The sequence below is a fragment of the Pterocles gutturalis genome, unplaced genomic scaffold (assembly GCF_000699245.1).
Source record: "Pterocles gutturalis isolate BGI_N339 unplaced genomic scaffold, ASM69924v1 scaffold11973, whole genome shotgun sequence".
Taxonomy (NCBI): Eukaryota; Metazoa; Chordata; class Aves; order Pterocliformes; family Pteroclidae; genus Pterocles; species Pterocles gutturalis.
The window spans coordinates 40,456-61,087 of NW_010123130.1; the positions used below are offsets into that span (position 1 = coordinate 40,456).

Consider the following 20,632-nt stretch of genomic DNA (forward strand, 5'->3'; position numbering starts at 1 on the left):
ATAGACTGTATCACTTTTAGTTATCTGTTGTCTGGGATTAAACCTTTTTCTACTAAGCCCTTTGTACCTCTTGACTGTGGAAAACTTGGAGAGATGCAATTTATCAAACCTGAGAAAATTAATATTGTAACATCAAAATATAAATTGTTATGAAAACACATATTTGCCTAAAATTCAAAATACTAAGAAATACACATAAGCACATTCTTGTATTTTGTTTTTTCTTTTATAAAAAAAGGAAGAAAATAAAATCTGAGTTCTAGCTTTACAAATCTACGAAAAGAAACAGAAATCAATTTCAAAATGAAAGTTATCTTCACAGTGCTTACAATTGCTTTCTGCCTCTGTCTCTCCCTTTGTTTGGCCCTTTCAGATTCCCGTTTTTCATACTCTTTGCGGTATTCTTCCCTCTTCAGCCTTTCATGCTGATATTCCTCATAGCTGTCATATCTAGGAAACATAATTTAGTCATTAAATCAAGCATCTTCATTTGTGAATGTAAAATTAGTAATACAGTTTCTGGAAAACGTCATTATCTCTTGAGAACCACCTGCAAAGCAAAACAAATGAAGGCAAAATGCACTACCTGGGTCTGCGACTGTACGGTGATCTGGATCGTGATCTTGCACGTAAGGGAGAACTTCCATATGTTTGGTGTCTACAGTGGCTGGACTCATAATAGCAACAAGATCTGCAGGAAGAAACACATTCACTTCTGTCATTCAGTTTGAGTCTATTGACACCATTTTCTACCTCTTCCCTGAACTTACAATTTCTTCTGAACTACCAGTGAGATTTCCCAGTGACAGTTTGCGATCTCCTAGTCAACTAAGGGGCCTCAAGTGATTACTGACCCCCACCCTTCTGTGACGTTCCTTATTGAGGCTAACAAGGAGCAGACAGTCAGCCACTGTCAACTTCATCTGATAGGGACTGCAGCTAGATTGGCAGCGGGCAGCTTGCAGATAATGGGGAAGGTTAGCTCTGTGCATCTCTCACCAATTGCTCTGATGCTGACCTGACTGGCTCCTCTCAGAAGGAGTAAACTGGGCAAATTTAAAGGATAATGGCAATAGTGTTTCTGCAGCAACCTCGCAACCTTCAGTGTCAATCAGCTCAGGAGCAACAGAGTTGCACTGGATTAAGTTATTTCTTATTTTTTGTTCTTTCTTTCTTTCCTTTAGGCTGCTTTGTTTTTGCTGTTTTCCTTCTTACTAACTACGATGACGATATATGAATTTGCTGTACTGTACCTTGAAGATGATCTACTACAGGGCGACCTTGATCTTGACTGGGAATATGGAGAACGGGAACAAGACCTGCGTTGAGGAAAGGACCTTGATCTAGAGCGTGTCCTTTGGGATCTTTGAGAAAATAAGGATTTGGGTGGAGACACTGAATCTCTGCATGGAGAGTTAAAAGAAGAGCAAGATGGCGATACATCAAATAATGAATAGGCTTGTGTCCCATCCCAAGGGTAGCATAGTTTATCACTTTCATCTTCACTGTCATCAAAGAGACCATCCATTGCTAGTCCTGAATTTATAAACATAGGTAGTTTGGAGAATTGTTCATTACTGTAATCACTGTCCCTTAGTTCTCTGGTCTTATCTGCTTCTTCATCAAAAACAGCTTGGCTGGGGTGACCAAAATGCTTATTCAGTTCAGCCCGAATTTCCTGGTCTTGGAGCTGTTTTCTGTTATTACCATGGGACCCCTGCTTACTTGTCTGTAAAGTCTCTTTCTTGAAATAATGGTCTTGTTCTAAAGAAGAACAAATCTGACACTGCCACCCAGGTGAAGAATCCTTAAATTCTGGTTGTCTGGAGTCCTGAAGTTCCTGGGACATTTTAATGTGTATTTCTGATTTTGAATTCACAGATTGACAGTAGTCATGGTCACCAAACAGCCGCAAACTGGGCCGTTTTGTCTTTCTCTCCTCATGTCCACTGGACAGTACTGTAGTCTTGCTGAGCTGTGCGTACAGCTCAGACTGTTCTGGACCCTTCTTGATTGGGTTATTTCCTTGAGAACTGGAAGACTCACTATAGCGGGGCTTTTTTGAGGGTGGTACAACAGTCTTGCATGACGACTTCGGCTTAGGTGAAGTCCTAAAAGGATTATCCTGGTTGGTTTTATGAGGAGGGGTTGTAGGTGGAGTTAGGCCTAAGGGGGAAAAATGGAGGAACTGAATATTTTTAAGGACACACACAACGTTATAAAGGTGGCTCATGTGCTTCTTTAAAACAGATACAAAGCAAGACCCATTCTATGTCACTTTCATTTAACACTACTAATACTGGGAACACGAGTATTTATGGTGTGAAACACCAAAGGTCTGGTACCAGCAATAGCAACAGTACAAGTGCATTGCAATTAATCTTCAGCATCATTTCTGCCCCTCCCCTTCCTCCATGGCATCTGCCTCTCTCTCTCTGTAGATTTTGATGGAAAAGCTCAGGAGACATTTTTTGTTAAAAATAAAAAAGATTTCAGTATAAAACTCAAAAGTCAAAAGACTGGCCCTGTCAAAAGAAATTAGCAGACAAAGTCCTGAAAAAAAGCAAGCCTGATAAATGAGTGCTACCAAAGGAACCTGGGCAGGATGCAGAACTTCAATGCAAGGAAGTACAGCAACTCTACAACTTGACTGCAGTGACTCTTTGTCTTCACAGTTCATTAACTCAGTAACATCGCTAATGCATGTATAATACATTCCTGTAAGCATAACTAATAAATTTTGCCCAAAATGTGGTTCTGCAACTGAAACCCAAGTGAACAATAGGACAACTGCAACTGTAATGAACCACTGCATTTAGAACTAAGTATTAGCGAGAATCATGAAGTTGGGAGTCAAAATGAAACAGTAAAGTATTCAGAGACTAAAAATGCCACTAACTACCAGGATTTTTCACATAACTGTAATAGATTATACCACTGTGGTGAGACAAAATTGCAGGAAGGACTATAGACCATTCTAGTAAAACCTGGGAACCAAAGCAGCATCGTCAAATTATTTCTACAAGGGCAGAATATAACTGTCAACTTTTTCTGTAGACATCACACAATTACTTCAGACTTTACAAAACAATAACGCAGGACACCAATGTGGGGTAACAGCAAACTGCGGCCACTGTTCAGAAAATCATTACTCTTCAGGAAAGTAGTTAGTATGTTATGTTTTAAAACTTTGCTTCTGTCTGATTAACCCTAATGTAATTTAGAAACATATGTGCTTAAAAGCAAACAAATGTAAGTAAGTATTGTCCTGAATTAGACTGAGATTAGGGAGTTCTAAATAATACAGACCATCCTTAAGCACTCCAGAGGTCAATGCTGTCCAAGATTTCTTCTTGTCCAAGCAATGAGCTTTCCATTACTTCCTTAGCAAGAATGAAAAGCACACTTACAGAAAATGTGTATTTGTGTATTTCAAACACAGCTACGGAGTTTTGTTTTGTATTTTTAACCATGCAACAGAGATCAGCAGATCAATGCAAACAGAACATGTTTTATAGTGTTTTGCTGTAAAGAAGGAAAAGCATCCATCAAAGCATAGTGCTCCCTAAGGAGCATAAACGGAGACTGGGAGTCCCATCGCATTATCTGCAATGAATTTGTTCCAGAAAAAAAGAAGATAGGAGTACCAAGGCATGAGTTCAGAGGAGAGACACAAAGATGGTCAGAGGGCTGGAGCACCTCCCATATGAGGACAGGCTGAGAGAGTTGAGATTGTTCAGCCTGGAGAAGAGAAGGCTCCAAGGAGACCTCAGAGCAGCCTTTCAGTACTTAAAGTGGGCTACAGGAGAGATGGGGAGGCACTCTTGATCAGAGACTGTAGGGATAGGGCAAGGAGTAATGGTTTTAAGCTGAAAGAGGGTAGATTTAGATCAGATATTAGGAAGAAATTTTTCACTGTGAGGATGGTGAGGCACTGGAACAGGTTGCCCAGAGAACCTGTGGATGCCCCATCCCTGGAGGTGTTCAAGGCCAGGCTGGATGAGGCTTTGAGCGACCTGGTCTAGTGGGAGGTGTCCCTGCCCATGGCAGGGCAGCTGGAACTAGATGATCTTTAAGGTCCCTTACAATCCTAACCATTCTGTGAATACTCGACATGACAGTGAAGTTCGAATTTATCTGAATGATTGGAAAAAATGGTTATGAGCTAACCATGCCCATGTAAAGACTTTGTCTAATGTCACCAAAGTCAGGGAAACTGAGGCAAAGATGCTGATGCCTAAAACTCCAGTTACCCCAAATTTGATTTTAAAAATTAATTTTGTGCAAAGTCATCACTGTTAAACTATTTTGTCTAATTTGAGTCCTCAATTTTTTTTTTCTTTCCCAAAAATTCACTTGAGTCAGCAGTACATATTTCACACCTTATCCACCTGCTCACTAACAAATATTTTTGCCTATCAAATGAATTTTTGGTAAAATGAGGAGAACATTCCTCTTAAAAACGCTGCAGTAATCATTTCTGTGTTAAAAATTCAGGCTCAGATTCAACAAAAGTAAGCAAGAACTGTTTTCTTGATAAAAAATTAAATGTGTCACTCTTACTCATGAAATTATATAGCCCCTGAGATGCTCTGGAGTTCGTTGTCAAATTTTTGGATGCAGTTTTAAAGAAAGAGTGAAGCAGAAGAATATTAATTCCAGCCCCTCCTTGTTACTTCCAACTACCACTCCACAATGACCATGCATATTTAAGAATTTCAGGCAAAGAAACCCCAGAGATAATCCCATATTGAAAGTAAAATATTGTTTCCATTTCCACTTCTTTAAAGCTAGCCCTGTCAGGAGGCAAGCTAAACAAAGAGCACAGCCATTTCCAGAAGTTCGACAAGGAGTCCAACAGTCCTTAGAGGAGGGGAAAAAAAAGACCAAAAAAACTCCTCGCAAAAGTACAGACTGAGCTAAATTTACTGGCACTTCTCCTGCTGGCAGAACTGTGCTGGGGACATCCTAAGAAAGGGCTTCCTCGTGGCATTCTGGCGTTTTTCCTGGTTTTTAGCAGAAGCAGGAAGTGCACAGGCAAGCAGAAACAGATAAAAGTAGGAAAATGTTCATTTCACTTTTTAACAAACCTCCATCGGGGGATGGAGAGGGGAGTGAAGATTTGAATTCATGTCACCGCTACAGACTATACTTTCAGCGTGTTCCACGACCAGTGTCCAAACCGTGAACTTTGAGAAAACCAGTTGGCTACACATTTGCTCATCTTCCCATTAATCCCTTGGCAATTTTCACCGAGGGCCATGATCCCACATTAACGGCGTTACAATATTCTATAAGCATTGGATTATTTCATACATGCCGATTTCTCCGCCAATGTGTACATTTTAGCGTTGACAGTACAAGGTATAGTCTGTGCTCTCTCTTGAACTTAGCAGGTTTTGACAGATTTATGGAAGGACAGATGGCCATTACGGGCTGAAGGCTGACAAGAGGCAGTTCAGAGCATTGTTAACACACTTGCACAAACTCTCAGCAGTGCAGCGCTGTGCAGAATGTAATTCAGACTATAGCTTTTTTATTGCTGCCTATTTTCTTTTGTCAAAAGAGCCTGCTGTGCACAGCAACAAATGGCTGCCATTACCCGGAATGTAATGGGTGTCAGACAAATCACGTAACACAAACAATCAAGAGTATGTAGGTCATATTTCAACAGAGCACAACCTTAGCAATATTTATGATTACTGCATTGAAATGTGCTCTATAATAAACAAGTACCTCTACATCACTCACACTTAGGTACTTCTGCACAGCAAATCTGTTAGAAGTGGTACATACTCTACAATAATCTTTCCTTAAACAGTATTTTTTCTTTTTAAAGTAAAAGGCAAGTATTTTTTCGTGACATGCTATAAAACCATTTTCTTTGTAGGGACTTTTCTTTAATTGAATGGCTTTGGTAAACGGTATGTTTGCACTTTGCCTTGCTCTGTCTAAATACTACAAACTCACTTGGTGATCTTGTGCTTGAAAATAGCGTACATCTATTTGCCAGCACTGCTGCTGAAGCAGCACCATCCTCCCCAGCTCCGTGCAACAAGGTGTTTGCATGTCTGCCGACACTGCCACCCTGGCCAAGCAACTTCTTTCAAGAAAGTCTCTGGGAGAGTGAAACTACTTTTGATACATTCTGAAACTCCACTACAATAACCCCTTCGTAACTCATTTAGCTCAGCTAGCCTGATAAGCAGAAATTAGGGCAGTGTCTTTGCATAAAACGTGACATCTTGACTTTTTAGGACTGAACTGCAATGCTGTTTTAACATAGACACCGATCTTTCTAAAACTCCACTGTAAAAACTCTACTTTCTAAAATTTCAATTGTAACTGTTACCATTTAATGTTTGATGACATTTGCTGTGCTTTGAGGGGGCTGAGAATTAGTGTCTTTTAGGGAACACAGCTTTGGAACCTTTCTATGTGTGCGCTGGGCTTCTGAGAGGCATTGAAAATTACTTCTTTTACACCTTTCGAGTTTGAAAATGGATTGTCAAGGGAAACATTATTTAAGGACACTTAAAACACCAAACACAAGATAACAGCTCAATCCAGTAAAAGAATCAGAAGAGCTTTTGTGTGGCACAAGATTGCAGAATGCAGGAAAATATAATAAAATTAAACAGCCATCATATAATAAAAAACTACATGCTTGTTGAGTATCCAGTTTAATCCTGACGTCAGTGCTGCAGAGAATAAACACAGATGCCCGAAAATATCAAATAATTTACTAGATTTTATTCCCTCTGGACAACTCTCTGCATCTCACATCTCATTCAGAGATTGAACTAGTTCTTATATGATAGATTTTAAGTATTTGTTCTGACAACTAAGAGGTAACACAGATCTAGAGGTGGACAAATAGCAGCGTATAAGTATCCTCAAGTGTGCTCATAAATTCCAAATTACTATTCAAGCTGATTGTGCTCATACAGCCTTTTCTGTCATCTTTTTGGAGACATCAAATTTTGCACCCAAGAAAGACCAGTGAGGAGTTTTATGCTCAGGTAAATTACAGGAATCTGTGTGCAAATGAGAGATTTTTTTGCCAAGTTACTTGTTGTAGATAAGAGGGTGGAAACAGCCTTCCAGTTACTGATCGAGCCTTAAGCGTGTAAATTCACTTCATGCACTTACATTACAGCTTTGAGTATTTCGGAGTGAAGGTTTAAAAAGACACTGAGAACAGAGAGACCTAGATTTCAAACATTTAGGAGCCATGCCATCTAACTTCTGACCTTTGGAATTTCAGCAGAAAGTATAAAACAATAAATCAGCCACCTCTAGACGGTGAGTCCTCCTAGTTCCTGTGCCTGCAGGTGTCCCCTCAACCTGACTGGTAACAAAGAGTAATAAGGTCTTCCAGTGACACAGAAATGTCCCATGTTCCTGGAAGACATTAGAGATGTTCAAGCCCATGGCCTCCTAGCAAGGCTTTGGAAATGCAGCTAGCTGTGAAAACAAAGGGAGAAGGACCTCTAGCAAGCCTCTTATCAGAATGAGACTCACCTTACACAGAAATTTCATCCACTACATTATCATCACCTAGGACTACCTCCATTGTGATGTTCTGGTCCATTTTCCTTAGAAGAGCACTAGAAATCAGCTGCAGGAGTTGGGTTTTTAGATAGCAATGGACTCATTCCTCTATCATAGGCTACTTATTTAAAGCGCATTCAAAGAATTCTTATGTGTGACTTGAAAACACTTTAAAAAATATTTGTTCCCTGTAATTTGACAAATCAATGCTTTGACAGTTTTAGGGAGGACAAAGTTACATTCACAACTACTAACAAATCTGTTGTAAAGCAAGATATAGCATCGGCAAGAGAACAGTTTCAGATTGACTTTAGATACATGAATCCAAAATGTGCATGTGACAAAGATTGATGGCTCATGTGGGAAATTCTTTTATTTATTTATTTTTCTACTCTATAGTTAATTCATCAGTGAGGGAACCAATGTTGTTTTCAGCAGAGAGATCAAGGGAACTGCTATTTATATTAAAATACTTTGTGCTTCGATAGTGCGAGCAGCAATGCTAATGGTCTTTTCAATTCAGCAGTGAGATCAAGGCAACTCATATTTAAATCATAATAAATAGTGCTTGTATAGTGCAAGCTGCCCTATATAAGGACAATGAGCAATGCAGTTATCTGGATATAATTTGGAATAGTGAGGGTCTCACTGAAGAACTCCAAAGTATTATTAATCACTACTGCCACAATTTTTTTTTTATTTTTTTTTGTTGTTTTGTTTTTTTTTTTAACTGAAGTGGGTTCCAATTCTGCCATGATTTACTCACATATGCTGTAAGTTCTTCAGCACTTGCGGTTGTTTCTGTTGTGTACTTATCTGCTTCCAGCACAAGCAGACTCATGACACAAGACATTACTGCAATACAAATCAGTCAAAAAGACATGCACAACCACTCATCTTTTTATAGTTTTATATACACATACGAATATAAAAATAAAATCTATGTTTATTTGAAGGCAGAAATTAATAGAGCTGCCAAGTGATGAAAATCTCCTGAAACCTCCTCACCAGGCACTACGAAGACCAACACAAGTGCAACAAGAAGTCCAAGATTCACCATCGTGTATGGTGCTTGGTAACACTGCCCCAACTCCCTGGCCACACATGCTCCACCAACTCTTATTCTTCCTGATTATCATCAGCTTATTTTCTACTTAGACTCTATTTACTTTCAGAGGGGAAAAAAAAATCATGTTTTCATGGTACAACGTTCCTGTTCACATATTCGTCCAGTTGTGATGTTTCACTGCTTCTGATGCATATTTTAAGGCACTAGTTCTCCTGGTTATATTCTGTAAGACAGCTGTAGAGCTGTTTTGTTTCCTCCTCTGTGCACAGCTGATGGAGCAGAATGAATTTGGTAACACCAAGACCATTCTCATTGCCATTATGGAAGCAATACTAGAGGACTACCCAGGGGTCAGACTGACTCCCAATTTCCATCTAGTCAGCTGAAGGGAAGAGCAGGCTGCTGCCCTTCTGGCTGGGAGAAAACACTGCTCCCTTCACTGATTTCAATGGCTGCTTGTACAACTCTGCTGTAGTCACCTCATCTGCCCGTTACAGTTGGCAGCACGAAGCACTGACTTACAGGCCGGTTACAAATGGGCACTCTCATGCAGATCTGCTCTCCAGTAATGATAAAAGAGGCTTCTCCATGCTTCAGGCCTACTCACACTGAACGGGACTATCCTGCTGCATACTGTGAATTTTGCCATGTTTGTGCTGGTTTTGCAAAAAATAAGGTGCATTGGAAGGATGCTTCCTTTTGTCATGAGGAGTGATTACAACTGTAGGTTTTCAGGACATGGTAGAGGAAAGTGTACACATTTTAACGCTGAACTAATTAAGAAGTTTCTGAAAAAGTTACATTATGGTTGTAGGGAGGTGAAAGCCCGACGTACGTACACAAGTCTAGTGCTTAGGCCTGCTCTTGTGTAAAGCTGACACTGAATTCAGGGGCACCAAGCTGATCTATGGTACCTGAAGACGTATTTTGCAATGCCCCCCCAAACACTACAGATCACGTAATTTACAATCGAGAGAAACACGTCAGGTACATCTCTTATTATCCAATATTGCACAACTGAGAAAGAAAACAGTCTTGGCAATAGCTCAGGTGAAGCTCAGCATGTGTTCTTGTGCTCAGTTCTGGACACTTCAGGAAAACAGAAGCAAAGCATGGTTCAGAGGAAAGCAATAAAACAGATGTGAGTCTGAAGGAATTGACTTTAGCAGAAAGACGAGCAGATGAATTAAATGAGTGCAATGGATGATGTATGAACTAAACCAGCACACAATAAAAAATCTACAAATCTTCAAAATGTACAAACACCAGGGATCTGAAAGGAGGAGGAGGATAAAGGGAGGTTGTGTGAAGTGTTGCTAACCGAAGAAATAAAGAGAAAGCAAGAATATAAAATGAATATGATTTAAAAAATTACTGCTAAGCTATGGAATAGTTTTTCAGTGGTAGAGGAGAAAGCTGTTATTTGTGACATGTTAATCTAGAATTGAAAAAGCACTGAAACATGCAGTCATGTACAGCCCTAGACTGGCCTAGAGACAGACTGGATGACATAACTTTTCCATCTGTAACATCTATTACCCTGTGCTGTGGGGTTTATCTTTGAAAGATGGTGCTCAGCAGCACACAAATCTATGGGGAAATGGGGAAGTATAACAGATAAATGGTTTCATTCATATTTTCCCAGAAATTATGCTCTCTTGTGTAGGTTTGGAGCCGTATTTTCAACCACATTCTTTCTCAGGTAACTGGATAAAAAGTCAATGCTAAACTCTACTGAAGTTAATCTACTGGAGACCTCTGTGAGATCCCGGTGTATGTATGGTATATTAAAATGAACAAACATACACATGAGCCATGCTTAAAGGAAGAGCCAGCACACCCCATTTCTCACCTGCAGTTCCAGAGAGTTCCACACTTAAGGTTTGTTCAATAGTCTTGTTCTCAAATGGGGAACCCTTGGGATCACTGGAAGACAGGGCACATTTATAAAAACAAGCTGAAATGGAGTTGCTGTAGCCAAAATCTACTGAACCCCCCTCCCTTTTATAAATGTTTGCACTTTTTAGTACTTACTTTGGTGACTCGGGTGTCAATGGAAGTGATAAACTCGTTGGTTTGGCTAAAGGGAAAAAGAAAACGATTATGGAGTATCTAAACACTCCACAACATATACTAAAAAGATTTCTTTTTATTTTGGCCCTGGAAATAGTAGTCAGGTAGGACTGAGCTCTGATAGTTCAATAGCCATTTTAGTGTATCCTGGATAGATAAATAAGGAGATTTATCCCGATTCCTTATTACTGGTACCAAAAGGACACCTAAATTTCAACAATGGTTTACCTCAAGTACTGTACCTCTGAAATACAGTACACAACCCAAATGCCAAGAACCTTTCAGAAGTACAGTGGCACATGTTAAAAATCAATGAAGAACTCTACAGGATACACTGTGAAAATGTTATTTCTCTTAGACTTAATTTAGACTACAGTTCATGTTTTATTTGGAAACAGGAGCAGCAGAATAACTATGAAGCAACAGAACGTTATGAATATTCAGTTAATTTTACTTCTACAATATACAATTTTATATATAGCACTGAGAATAGGTTGTTTCTATGAGGCCAGAGTCCAACCCGTTATAGTCCAAATTTCTGCAAATTATCCTGCAAACTATGACAAGCCATGGACATAGTCACAGATGGTTAAAAATGGGGTTGAAGCTCTCAGTACTACAATCCCAACATAAGCAAAAACAAAGCTCTAGCTATAAAAATACAAGTCTTTGTAGCTTTTATTCACACAAACTTGTATTTTCCCAAGGCAAGCCAAACTAGTATATTGAAATACAACTAAGATTCCTTTAATTGCCAGTAAAATGCTTAAAAATTAAAAATATTACTTGCAAATTTTACTTTTCAGAAGTTAGATTGACGTTTAAACGCAGAGAGCACTGTAGCAAGAACAACAGCAGGGGATCTCTTCTGCAAATCAATTACTTAAGACAAAATGTTCCCCTTGAACACTCCTGCACTGCAGATCTTTTGTCCAGAGTGTCACTACTATGTATTTCATATTCATTCCAGGCTTGGAGCTCCCATCAACATTAAAGGATTTTATATGCAAATTGATTACTTTCATAAGCTCTAGAGCATTCCTGAAGTAATATTACATTTTTTTAAAAATTAACTCAATTCTCAAGAGCTGCATATTGTTTCTCCTCCTCCCCATATGAAAGTTAGAAATGGAAGCTCAGGTGTTCAGTTCGGGTTGACCTTCCTCAGAAGTCACCGCCAGAATGAGGAGACGCACCTCAACGAGTTATTTGTCTGATCCAGCACTGCTGCTGATTTGTGCATAAAACCAGTTGCAGTAAGACTGAATGTAACCTGACACATCTTTGTGTGTATTTTATGTACATCTAGGGCTATTAATGTTTGTCAGTGACTACCCAGAGGTAAAACTGGCTTTAAAAACCCACACCTTACAGTAAGGTTCTGGAATAAAGTTGTCTACCAAGGCTTCCACTTTTTTTAAGAGGATAAATTCTCTTACCCCATTTAGGCTTTCTAAGGGAGCTGAATGTGTACGAGCTATTTAAGCCTCTAAAAAGTCTCATTCTAGCTCTCATTAGTCCCACAGAATAGTCCCTCATCAGAATATATACATAAAATTCTGAAGCACTGAGGCACAGTGCAAATCTGACAGAGATGGGCACAGAACCAAGGCTTTATCTCACACTCTTATGTATTAATTCTAGGCAGATATCACCGAACTGTCCCACTGAGAAACTCGCATACCAAAACACCCATCAGTTTTTTTATTGCTAAGAAAGGGCTTGACCAAACAGTATTCCTGCAAAGGATGCATTCTCACATACAGCTATTGATAGTGTAAATATTTAGCCAAGACACTATAATTTTCCATGGTGCCTGTTTATTATAGTTTCAAGGTCTACTGTGGTGTGGTTTTTTTCTTATTAAAAACAGTTCACATGAAGTTGCTTGTCCCTGTAAATTGAAAACATTCAGGTTCAGAAGAACTAAATTTCCTCATGGGCAAATTTCAATGCAAAACCACAGATGATCTTTGGCATGAATGGGTTTGTGGATGTTCCCGTGGGTTTGCAATATGTTTGCAACAGTAACCCTAAAGGAAAATACCATTTGACTTACCCTTTGTGAGCCTTCCCTAACTTCCAAAGAAACTATCAGACCCTGATTATTTTTTGAAACAGAAGGAGCCAATTTTCTTGTACTTTTGGTTAAATGTATGAACAAATGATGGCAGGTCTGCAAGTATCAGTTAAATTTGCAAGGCAGATTCTGCATGAATTGACTGTCCAAGCTGAAAGCTTTATATTCTTGTATTTCCATTACATGCAAATCCATTGATATTGAAGTAACATATTGGTGTATGAGGCAAAGTTGATGAAAAAACAACATTTCAGAAGCTTGTAAATTAAACTGCAGGAATTAAAGAAGAGAGTAATTTCCCTCTGCCTGCAATTTCACCTGCAATACCACCAAAGTCACAGTCATCTGTTAAACACTGGTCAGTTAGCTATATGTCCCTTTGGACTTCCCTAACCTTTCCTTCTGTGCTGTTTTCACAACCCCGTGTGCCCTGCTTCTTTGCACTGAATCTACACAAGTGCCTCAGTTGTGGAAAAAATACAGCTCTGCTCTGAATAGGAAGATTTTATAATCTGTATTTATGTGTGTGTATGCATACATCTACGTATACATGCATACATGCATACACGTGCATATAGCATGTTACATGTGATACACCTTATCATGTATCACCTTAACACCCAACAGTGCTAATAAAGCCCCCTGCAACCTCTGGCAGGTCTATGTTTCAGTACCATCGCAGTAAGAGACCCAGGTTTTACATGTACAGTTCAGTCTGGATTTTGCTGTGAAGCAGACTGCTGAAGCCATCCAGAAGGAGTGGCAGTTGGCATCCAAGAAGCTCTAGGGGCAGTTGGATTTCTTTCTTACAAGAAACATTGTTTGGAGACTTTGAGACCATAATGGGGAAAACTATACTTAAGATGTCAGAATGTACAGCTGTGAGAAGGATATTTAGTGGCAGGAAGGGAAGATTATTTTTATTAAGTTTGCTTATACTTCCTAGGGCAGAGTGAAAAAATAGATTTGATGGGGGTGGAAAAAGCAGGGGGAAGAGAAGAATAAATATATGCAGTTTACAATTGCTGCTTTAAAAATACCAGAACACCACATTTAGGGTCATATCCTGACCTCTGTTGCAGCCAGATAGTTCCATTGACTATAGTGGGGTCATTCAGGATTTGCACTGATGTGTCTGAGATAGGCACCTGGCCTTCTAGGTGCCGGTATGATACATATACATAGATGTATTTTAAAGTAACAGTAACTTTAAAAAAGCTCTCTCTGGGCTTGTAAGCTTTTACAGCTTTCCTTTATCTTGCAAAAACAGGCAGGGGAAGAGAAAGCAAGAGAGGGATCTTTAAGCTCTTGCGTGCCTGCCATAGAAACTACTTGTAATAGAGACCAGTCCTTTTTGCATCGGAGGATAATAAAAGTCAATACAAGTGTTTAGTTTTGGCCATAAAGAATCCAAAAAGAGAGAAAGATGAGGATGGCAGCTAAACTTTCAACTATTTACAAAATAAAATTACAAACCAGCATTCCAGCTTTAACAGGAATGACACATTTATTGCTTTCCCTGTAGCACTGAGAGCACTATTTATTGTCTCTTAAGGACTACGTGGCAGGTTAACAATGCCTTCAGTTTTACGCTAGCAAAAAAAGAAAGCTCACTAATGAAATGGCCTGCCCAGCTTGTTTAGGGGTATAATGATTTCTTAGCGGTACAGTACTCTATGAATAAATATCTCCAGCAAGCTTGGTATATTAACATGTGGTATTTGTTGAACTTTTTTTTCCCCGATATTCCTTTTCTGAGGTTGGGGGAGATAGAGAGAGGATTAAAATTGTTGAAAAGCTAAATCTAGCTAACTAATTCTAACTTCATTATACTGTTTTAAAATTCTCCCTACACAGAAGAGATGCCGGATTTACAATACTAATCCGAAGAACAGAAGAGGTATCGAGGGTATTCACAATCATGGTATTTCAGCTTTCCTGCATTACTGCTTGTACCAAAGCTGTCCTCTGCGGTCCCACACCTACCTTGCAGATGATTTGTCTGAGACTGCAGATGGGGCTTCCTTTTGGAGGCGCATTTCTCTTTGCTGCTGTTCCTGTTCTCTGTTGGTTTGGTCTGAGGAGGGTCATCACTCGTAGTCAGATATTTGAGAAGTTCAGAGCAGGGACGTCTTTGAGGCTTTTGCTGTTGACAAATGCTCTTCGCTTTATTGCTCCATGAATTCTCACTCTTAAAAACACAGCAAAATAAAATAAAATAAAATAAAATCAGTGAGCTGAACCTTATCAGAATGGATATAGGTTTTCTAAAGAGATGAGATTTTCAATGAAGTGTTCAATTTAAGTGTACTAGATCTATGAGCTGTGAATAATTGTTTGCAGAACAAGGAAAGAAAATTACATTTAAAATTCCTAAATGACATTTATGCAGCTTTTTATTTCATTTCTCCTACATTTCAATGTTCCTACTCACCAACATGTAACTAACAAGACCCTACAGCGCCTTTACTGTGAACAAAAAAATAAGCTGGTTTAAACCTTAATTTGTTGCTGATTGCTGGAGCCCAGTATTCACAACTCTCTTAAGTACCCCTAAACGCTCCGTTTTTAGTTACAGTGAACGGCAAGACAAACATTGTTTAATACTGCCTGCTAACAGAATTATGTCAGAGCCCCCCATTCTATCCCATTAATGGCTGATATACATCTTTTTCCAAGAATCCAGTGTCATTTTTCTTAGCTCAGACAGCTGGTAAAATGGTAGTCCCACATCCTGGAGTCACTCATAAACAACACCAGCCCATCAGCAGATTTTATCGTACCCCCTACTACTCTGTGTATCAATAAAGTAGGCAAGAGCAACAGACGGTGGGACAACAACTGAACTCTGCCAAGAGAAAAAGCATAAATGAAATATTCAGAGCATAAAGGAGCTCAGGTAATTTTCTAGAACCCAGTCTATAATCTGTTCATGTTTTTTTTTTTAAAGCAGTTGCAAGACAGTAGGCAGATTAATACAATACATATAGATCTACTGCTTGCTTGGTTGCTGAAAGCATTAAAGACCTTGTTACACTTTTTCTTTTTTTTTCTTTTTTACCTTATTACAAAGATTTAAGTTTGTACCTTAACAACCACAGGGCTTGTTCTGATCCTGTGATTAGTGTTTGCATGGTTTTGTGTGCTGAGACCACTGCATTCATTGTAATTTAGCTGAGTGTTGGCTGGAGCCAGCAAGAGCTTCTTAAGCTACAAACACATCAGGGAAAGGGAGGTGGAAGGAAAAGAGTAAAGTTATGCATCTTTATGGATTAAAATGACTTATCTACATTTTTGCATAGTTACTTAAAATTAGCTATATCAATTTCATCAAGCAAAGTACAATAGAACAGAAAGAAGGGCTCGATATTCACCAGAGCAAACAGATTTCATTTCCTTCTGGCTTGGCAGCATATTTCTGCTCGCTTTACTGCAGTACACTGCAGGGCAAGCAGAAATGACAGGGGTCTTGGATTTCTGAATCTACAGCAAAATTAAATTCTTGGTGATCTTTTTGACAGAAGAGGCCTCTGATCTAAATATAGATGTTAAATTTAACAGACTAATGGATACAGCGTCAAGATGCACGTATCTGGCTCTGCTTCTGCAGAAGCCAGTGACAAGGGGCTTTCAACAGAAACAGAACCACATCTCAAACTGGTTTTACTAAGCAAAATGTGTATCAGGTTTCACCCACATCCTCACCCAAGGTTTGGGTTTGCCCTGATTTAGCACTAAGCTGGTGCTTACTGGTCAAATCAATGCTAAATGCAGAAAATTAGCCCCATGGCCCATCAGACTCAATGGGCCTTTATTTACCGATCACCAAAAGTGACATATAAACATACATACAGAAAGAGCCCCGAGAAATGTAATATGGATTAAAAACCATTATCCTAACTTATTTGAACAGAATGAAAAGCAAAAGTGTCAGCCATTAGCACAAGAATCTCAAAACCAATCTCTTCAACACACTTTTAAATAGATTGCCTTATTACTCATCCTATGGCTATCTGGTGGGGTTTTTTTCCCTGCTTAATCTTCATTTCTTTACTTGATTTTCCTTTCCAGTCTAAATGAAAAGTCCAGACCTTACTGTGACTACATCATACCCATGCAGTGGGTAGCCAGAGGCACATCCAATTCCTGTTAAACAGTAGGAAGGATTCTTACTAGAGACGGCTCTTCTGCCTCCTGAGTTGGAGGGGTGCCGTCAGGCATTGGGGAAGGGCTAGCGGCATTTTCGTTGGTCACATCTCCATCGGTCAGTGCATCAAATGAAGGCAATCCATCCTCATCCACAGGGATGCTGTCCAGTGTTTCAGTGAGAACAGCTAGCAAGTTTGCCTCACTCTCTTCATCTATCTTCTGTGGGAGAGGACAAAACAGAAAGTGGTAACAGGTGAGAAGAGAAAAAGAGCAAAATGATGCCTCTGTATGCGAAAAAGCAGTCAAAACATAGTTAAACCAGCCCTTGAAACAGTAACCTGCAACAGAATCTCAGAAGACGCAATTAAGTGCAATAAAATGATCCATCTCTGCATTCAGGAGAAACCTCTTTGCACTTGCAGTGTATTGCTCTAGTTTACTTTTCTTCCACAACTCTTTTTCAAAATCAGGTGTTAACAATGATAAGTAATCACCCAGGGATTGTATTACAGGATGTGCCTACGCTGCTGACACCTAATGATGGTGTCAGCCCAGGCTGTCTCTTTCTTTCTCTTTTCAACACTGAACACCAGCTGACTGACCTGACAAAATTACTGGAGTCAGAGAATCAGACAGCTAATCAGAAGACCAAAATGAATCACCAGTGAAATCTGGGAAAACCTTGTTCACATAGGCGGCTCGGTGTAAGCCAGAAAGGGTTTCTCTTTCACACTACTGGAAATCCTTGCTCCAAACCCAAACAAACAACTTCTCATTCCTGAGCATTTTGGCGTAAGACTAGCCATCAGGACCTATATTGTAAATGGCAGACTCTTTGGGTTTCTTCTAAGGACATGTATTCGGCAGGTTGCCTTTGAAGTCGTCCTTTTGAGTTATGTCGCTTGAGTGCTCAATGTGACTATTGTATGCATTTATCTAATTCAGACTGCAATTATAAAAAGTAGATTAATTCCTAATCAGATGTGGCTGTAATGTTAATTTATATTAGATATCTTATTTCAGCAACAACACTTCTTTTTGTCAAATTGAGTAAATTTAAATGTCTTCTGATTTTTTAATGAAATACAGTCCCTACTGTATATTAAGGTACAGATTTTTGGAGTCCTGAGAGTTCTGAGGAATAGAATTGTGTAAAAATCATTATATTTATTTTTTCAAAAGATTGGAAATTGATCTTGACAGATCAATTATCTGGGATTCCTAGGCTGATCCTAGTGCTATTAAAGTAAACAAAAAGCCTTCCACTGATTGATTCTAGGGATATCAAATTGTGAGTTCTTCCACCAGCTTCAGAGTGGCTCATCATGCTCCAGGTTCACACTCCAAAGAGATTTCAGGTAAGTTCCAATCTCACAGTTTAAGAGTGACCTAGCAAGGAATACACCAGTAAGACAAACAAAAGCTCTCCCTTTGAAAAAAAAAAAAAAAAAAGTTAAAAAAGTCAATAACAAAACATTGCCAGTAACACGTCAGAACTGAATAAAAAAAAAAAATCAACAGAATCTGTGTATCACTTCAGCATGGCTTTTTTTCCAGTAATACTGTATCTATCGGACTCCAAACAGAGATGCTCATAAACCACACAGATAATTCCTCCTGCCAGGCTTCTCCTCCAAATCACACCTCATGGCTTCTTACAGAAAAGCTTTGTCTTCTAGCCAGAAAGCTACAGCAGAGCACAGACTCTTCTGGTGTTTACAGCATCATCCCAAGAAACAAACACTCAGGCAAACCTAATGCTAACGAGAAACATTTACTTTAAAGGCCAAAAGGGTCTCGGCCTCTGAGAAAAAGAGCCTAAGTCGTGGTATCTGGTGATTTCCACCATACCAAGCAGACATATGCACAGTGCCACGATAATTCAGTGAGCAGAGTATGGAAATAAGCAGAGGGAAGCCAGCTTGCAAATAAAGCCATGCTCCAAATGCACCACTTCACAGCCACTTTTTGAGAGAAGAGAAAAATTATGGTATCACTTCTAGAAAAGTCCAAAAAAGGCATTATTGGGGAAAAAAGTGCTTTGCAATGTAACAAAGTACTGATTTTTTTTTCCAATGGCATTTCCAGCCCCTCACCGGTGGTGGGATGAATAGTGGTGAGAGCCAATCCTCAGCCCTGGGGGGGCCACAGGGGGTCTGGCTGCCTGCCCCCCAGTCCCGCACGAGGAACTTCTCCAGCAAGTCTAGCTGGTGGGGTGCACCGCTGAGCCCTGCAGCTTATAAAGCTGACAACAAAGCTGGAAGTGTTACTATTTCTAAAGGGGAATGCCTTCTTTAATAATAGCATGCCAGAAGAAATCCTGATATTTGCTGTTAGCTGCTCAGCTCTCGTGCTTTAAACAGACATTCAAGTGCACTGACATTCAAGAACAGAAAGTTGAGTGGACACCCGTCCTCATCACAGCAATTTCAATTAGTTTTGTACAAGTTTCAACATTCAAACACCCCAGAGAAAGCAGAGGATGTGACAAAGAGGACTCTGTTAAACAATTAATGTCACTTTCCATTATTGCTTCAGTCCCAATTTACAGAGCAAATAAATCAAAGTCACCACAGATGAAGCACACTAGCTGGCTAACACATGTCTATTCACAAACGACATGGCAGCAGGAACACATTAGTCAAGAAAATGACATTGCTAGATAACCTTTTAAAGGTTTAACTATGCTATTGCTCCTAATTATCCTAAATTACTGTTTATAAAGAAACATAATTATTAGATACAGCAGAAATGGTGCTGAGGGGAGATGCAGAGGGAGAGACGGTTGGGTACCTCAATGTCTGAGCAATAATCACTGAAGCAGCAGCTTTCTGCTCTGCTATTGCAACCTGAGTCTTGGTGTTGACAGCACTGGGGAGAAGCAACGCCATGGCCAAATGCAGGCTCTTTCACAGTTTCAGCACTGCCTCTGCACAAGTTCACATTTCAGACTGGCACCCAACTTGCGCATCACACAAGCTCGGTTAATCAGGAGGAGCTCAGCACCTTTGATCTCTGCCAAGGTCAGAGGATGTGCCATGTTCTCTCAGGAACTCACTCCACCATGTCCCTAACTTCCAAGCAGGGTCACACTGAAAGGGTTTGCTTCCATCTAAAGGAGGAGATACTAAGTATTTAGACCACCTAAGTGAAGTAGAGTGAGTAAGAAAAAGGGATGGAGGGTAATCTTGAATGTAAAGCCGCACGACAAATACATACAAGTACTAAAAACTTAATGAAAATAATTCATAATGATGGCATCTTGCTAACTAAGGGGTCTTTTTAATGCAGAAGCAGTTATGCATCACTTCCCAGCCACACTGCATGGACTCCTTAACATCCTTGGTTGTTAGTTTAACATAAAGACATTGGGCCAGAGGTTTTTTGACCGCTGTAACTTTCCATCCAGCTGAAGGAGGCAAAAGAACCCGAGTACATCACTGAATGAACGTGCTTCCATGTTTCTGACATCAGAAGTTTCTAGTATATCCAGAAAGGTGTTAGTTCCAAAAAGAAATAAGATTTGGCATTAGTGTCACTGTGTGTGGGCGAACCCAATAGGGAAAGCCAGCTAGTGCTGTAAACTGCCAGAACACCAACCAATCCTCAAAAATTAGTGATCCAGGAGCCTAAAGACGATGAAAAGTTTCTAACTGCACTCTTCTCTGCTTTTACATGTTTTGCTCTAATGCTTTAATATTACTACA

The 20,632-nt window shown here is 39.6% G+C and overlaps 1 protein-coding gene across 1 annotated transcript in view; it reads right to left on the bottom strand.

Annotated features, from left to right (window-relative positions):
• The window catches only part of PPARGC1A (peroxisome proliferator-activated receptor gamma, coactivator 1 alpha), a 65,963-nt gene that overhangs the window by 13,191 nt on the left and 32,140 nt on the right, over positions 1-20,632 (bottom strand). Inside the window, exons 3-10 of the mRNA XM_010077793.1 lie at positions 16,950-17,144; positions 15,864-15,986; positions 14,763-14,967; positions 10,658-10,703; positions 10,476-10,549; positions 1,254-2,166; positions 587-691; positions 330-450 (exon numbers count right to left, since the gene is read on the bottom strand). Of these exons, the coding sequence (XP_010076095.1) occupies positions 330-450; positions 587-691; positions 1,254-2,166; positions 10,476-10,549; positions 10,658-10,703; positions 14,763-14,967; positions 15,864-15,986; positions 16,950-17,144 (1,782 nt within the window). The remainder of the gene's footprint in view (positions 1-329; positions 451-586; positions 692-1,253; positions 2,167-10,475; positions 10,550-10,657; positions 10,704-14,762; positions 14,968-15,863; positions 15,987-16,949; positions 17,145-20,632) is intronic.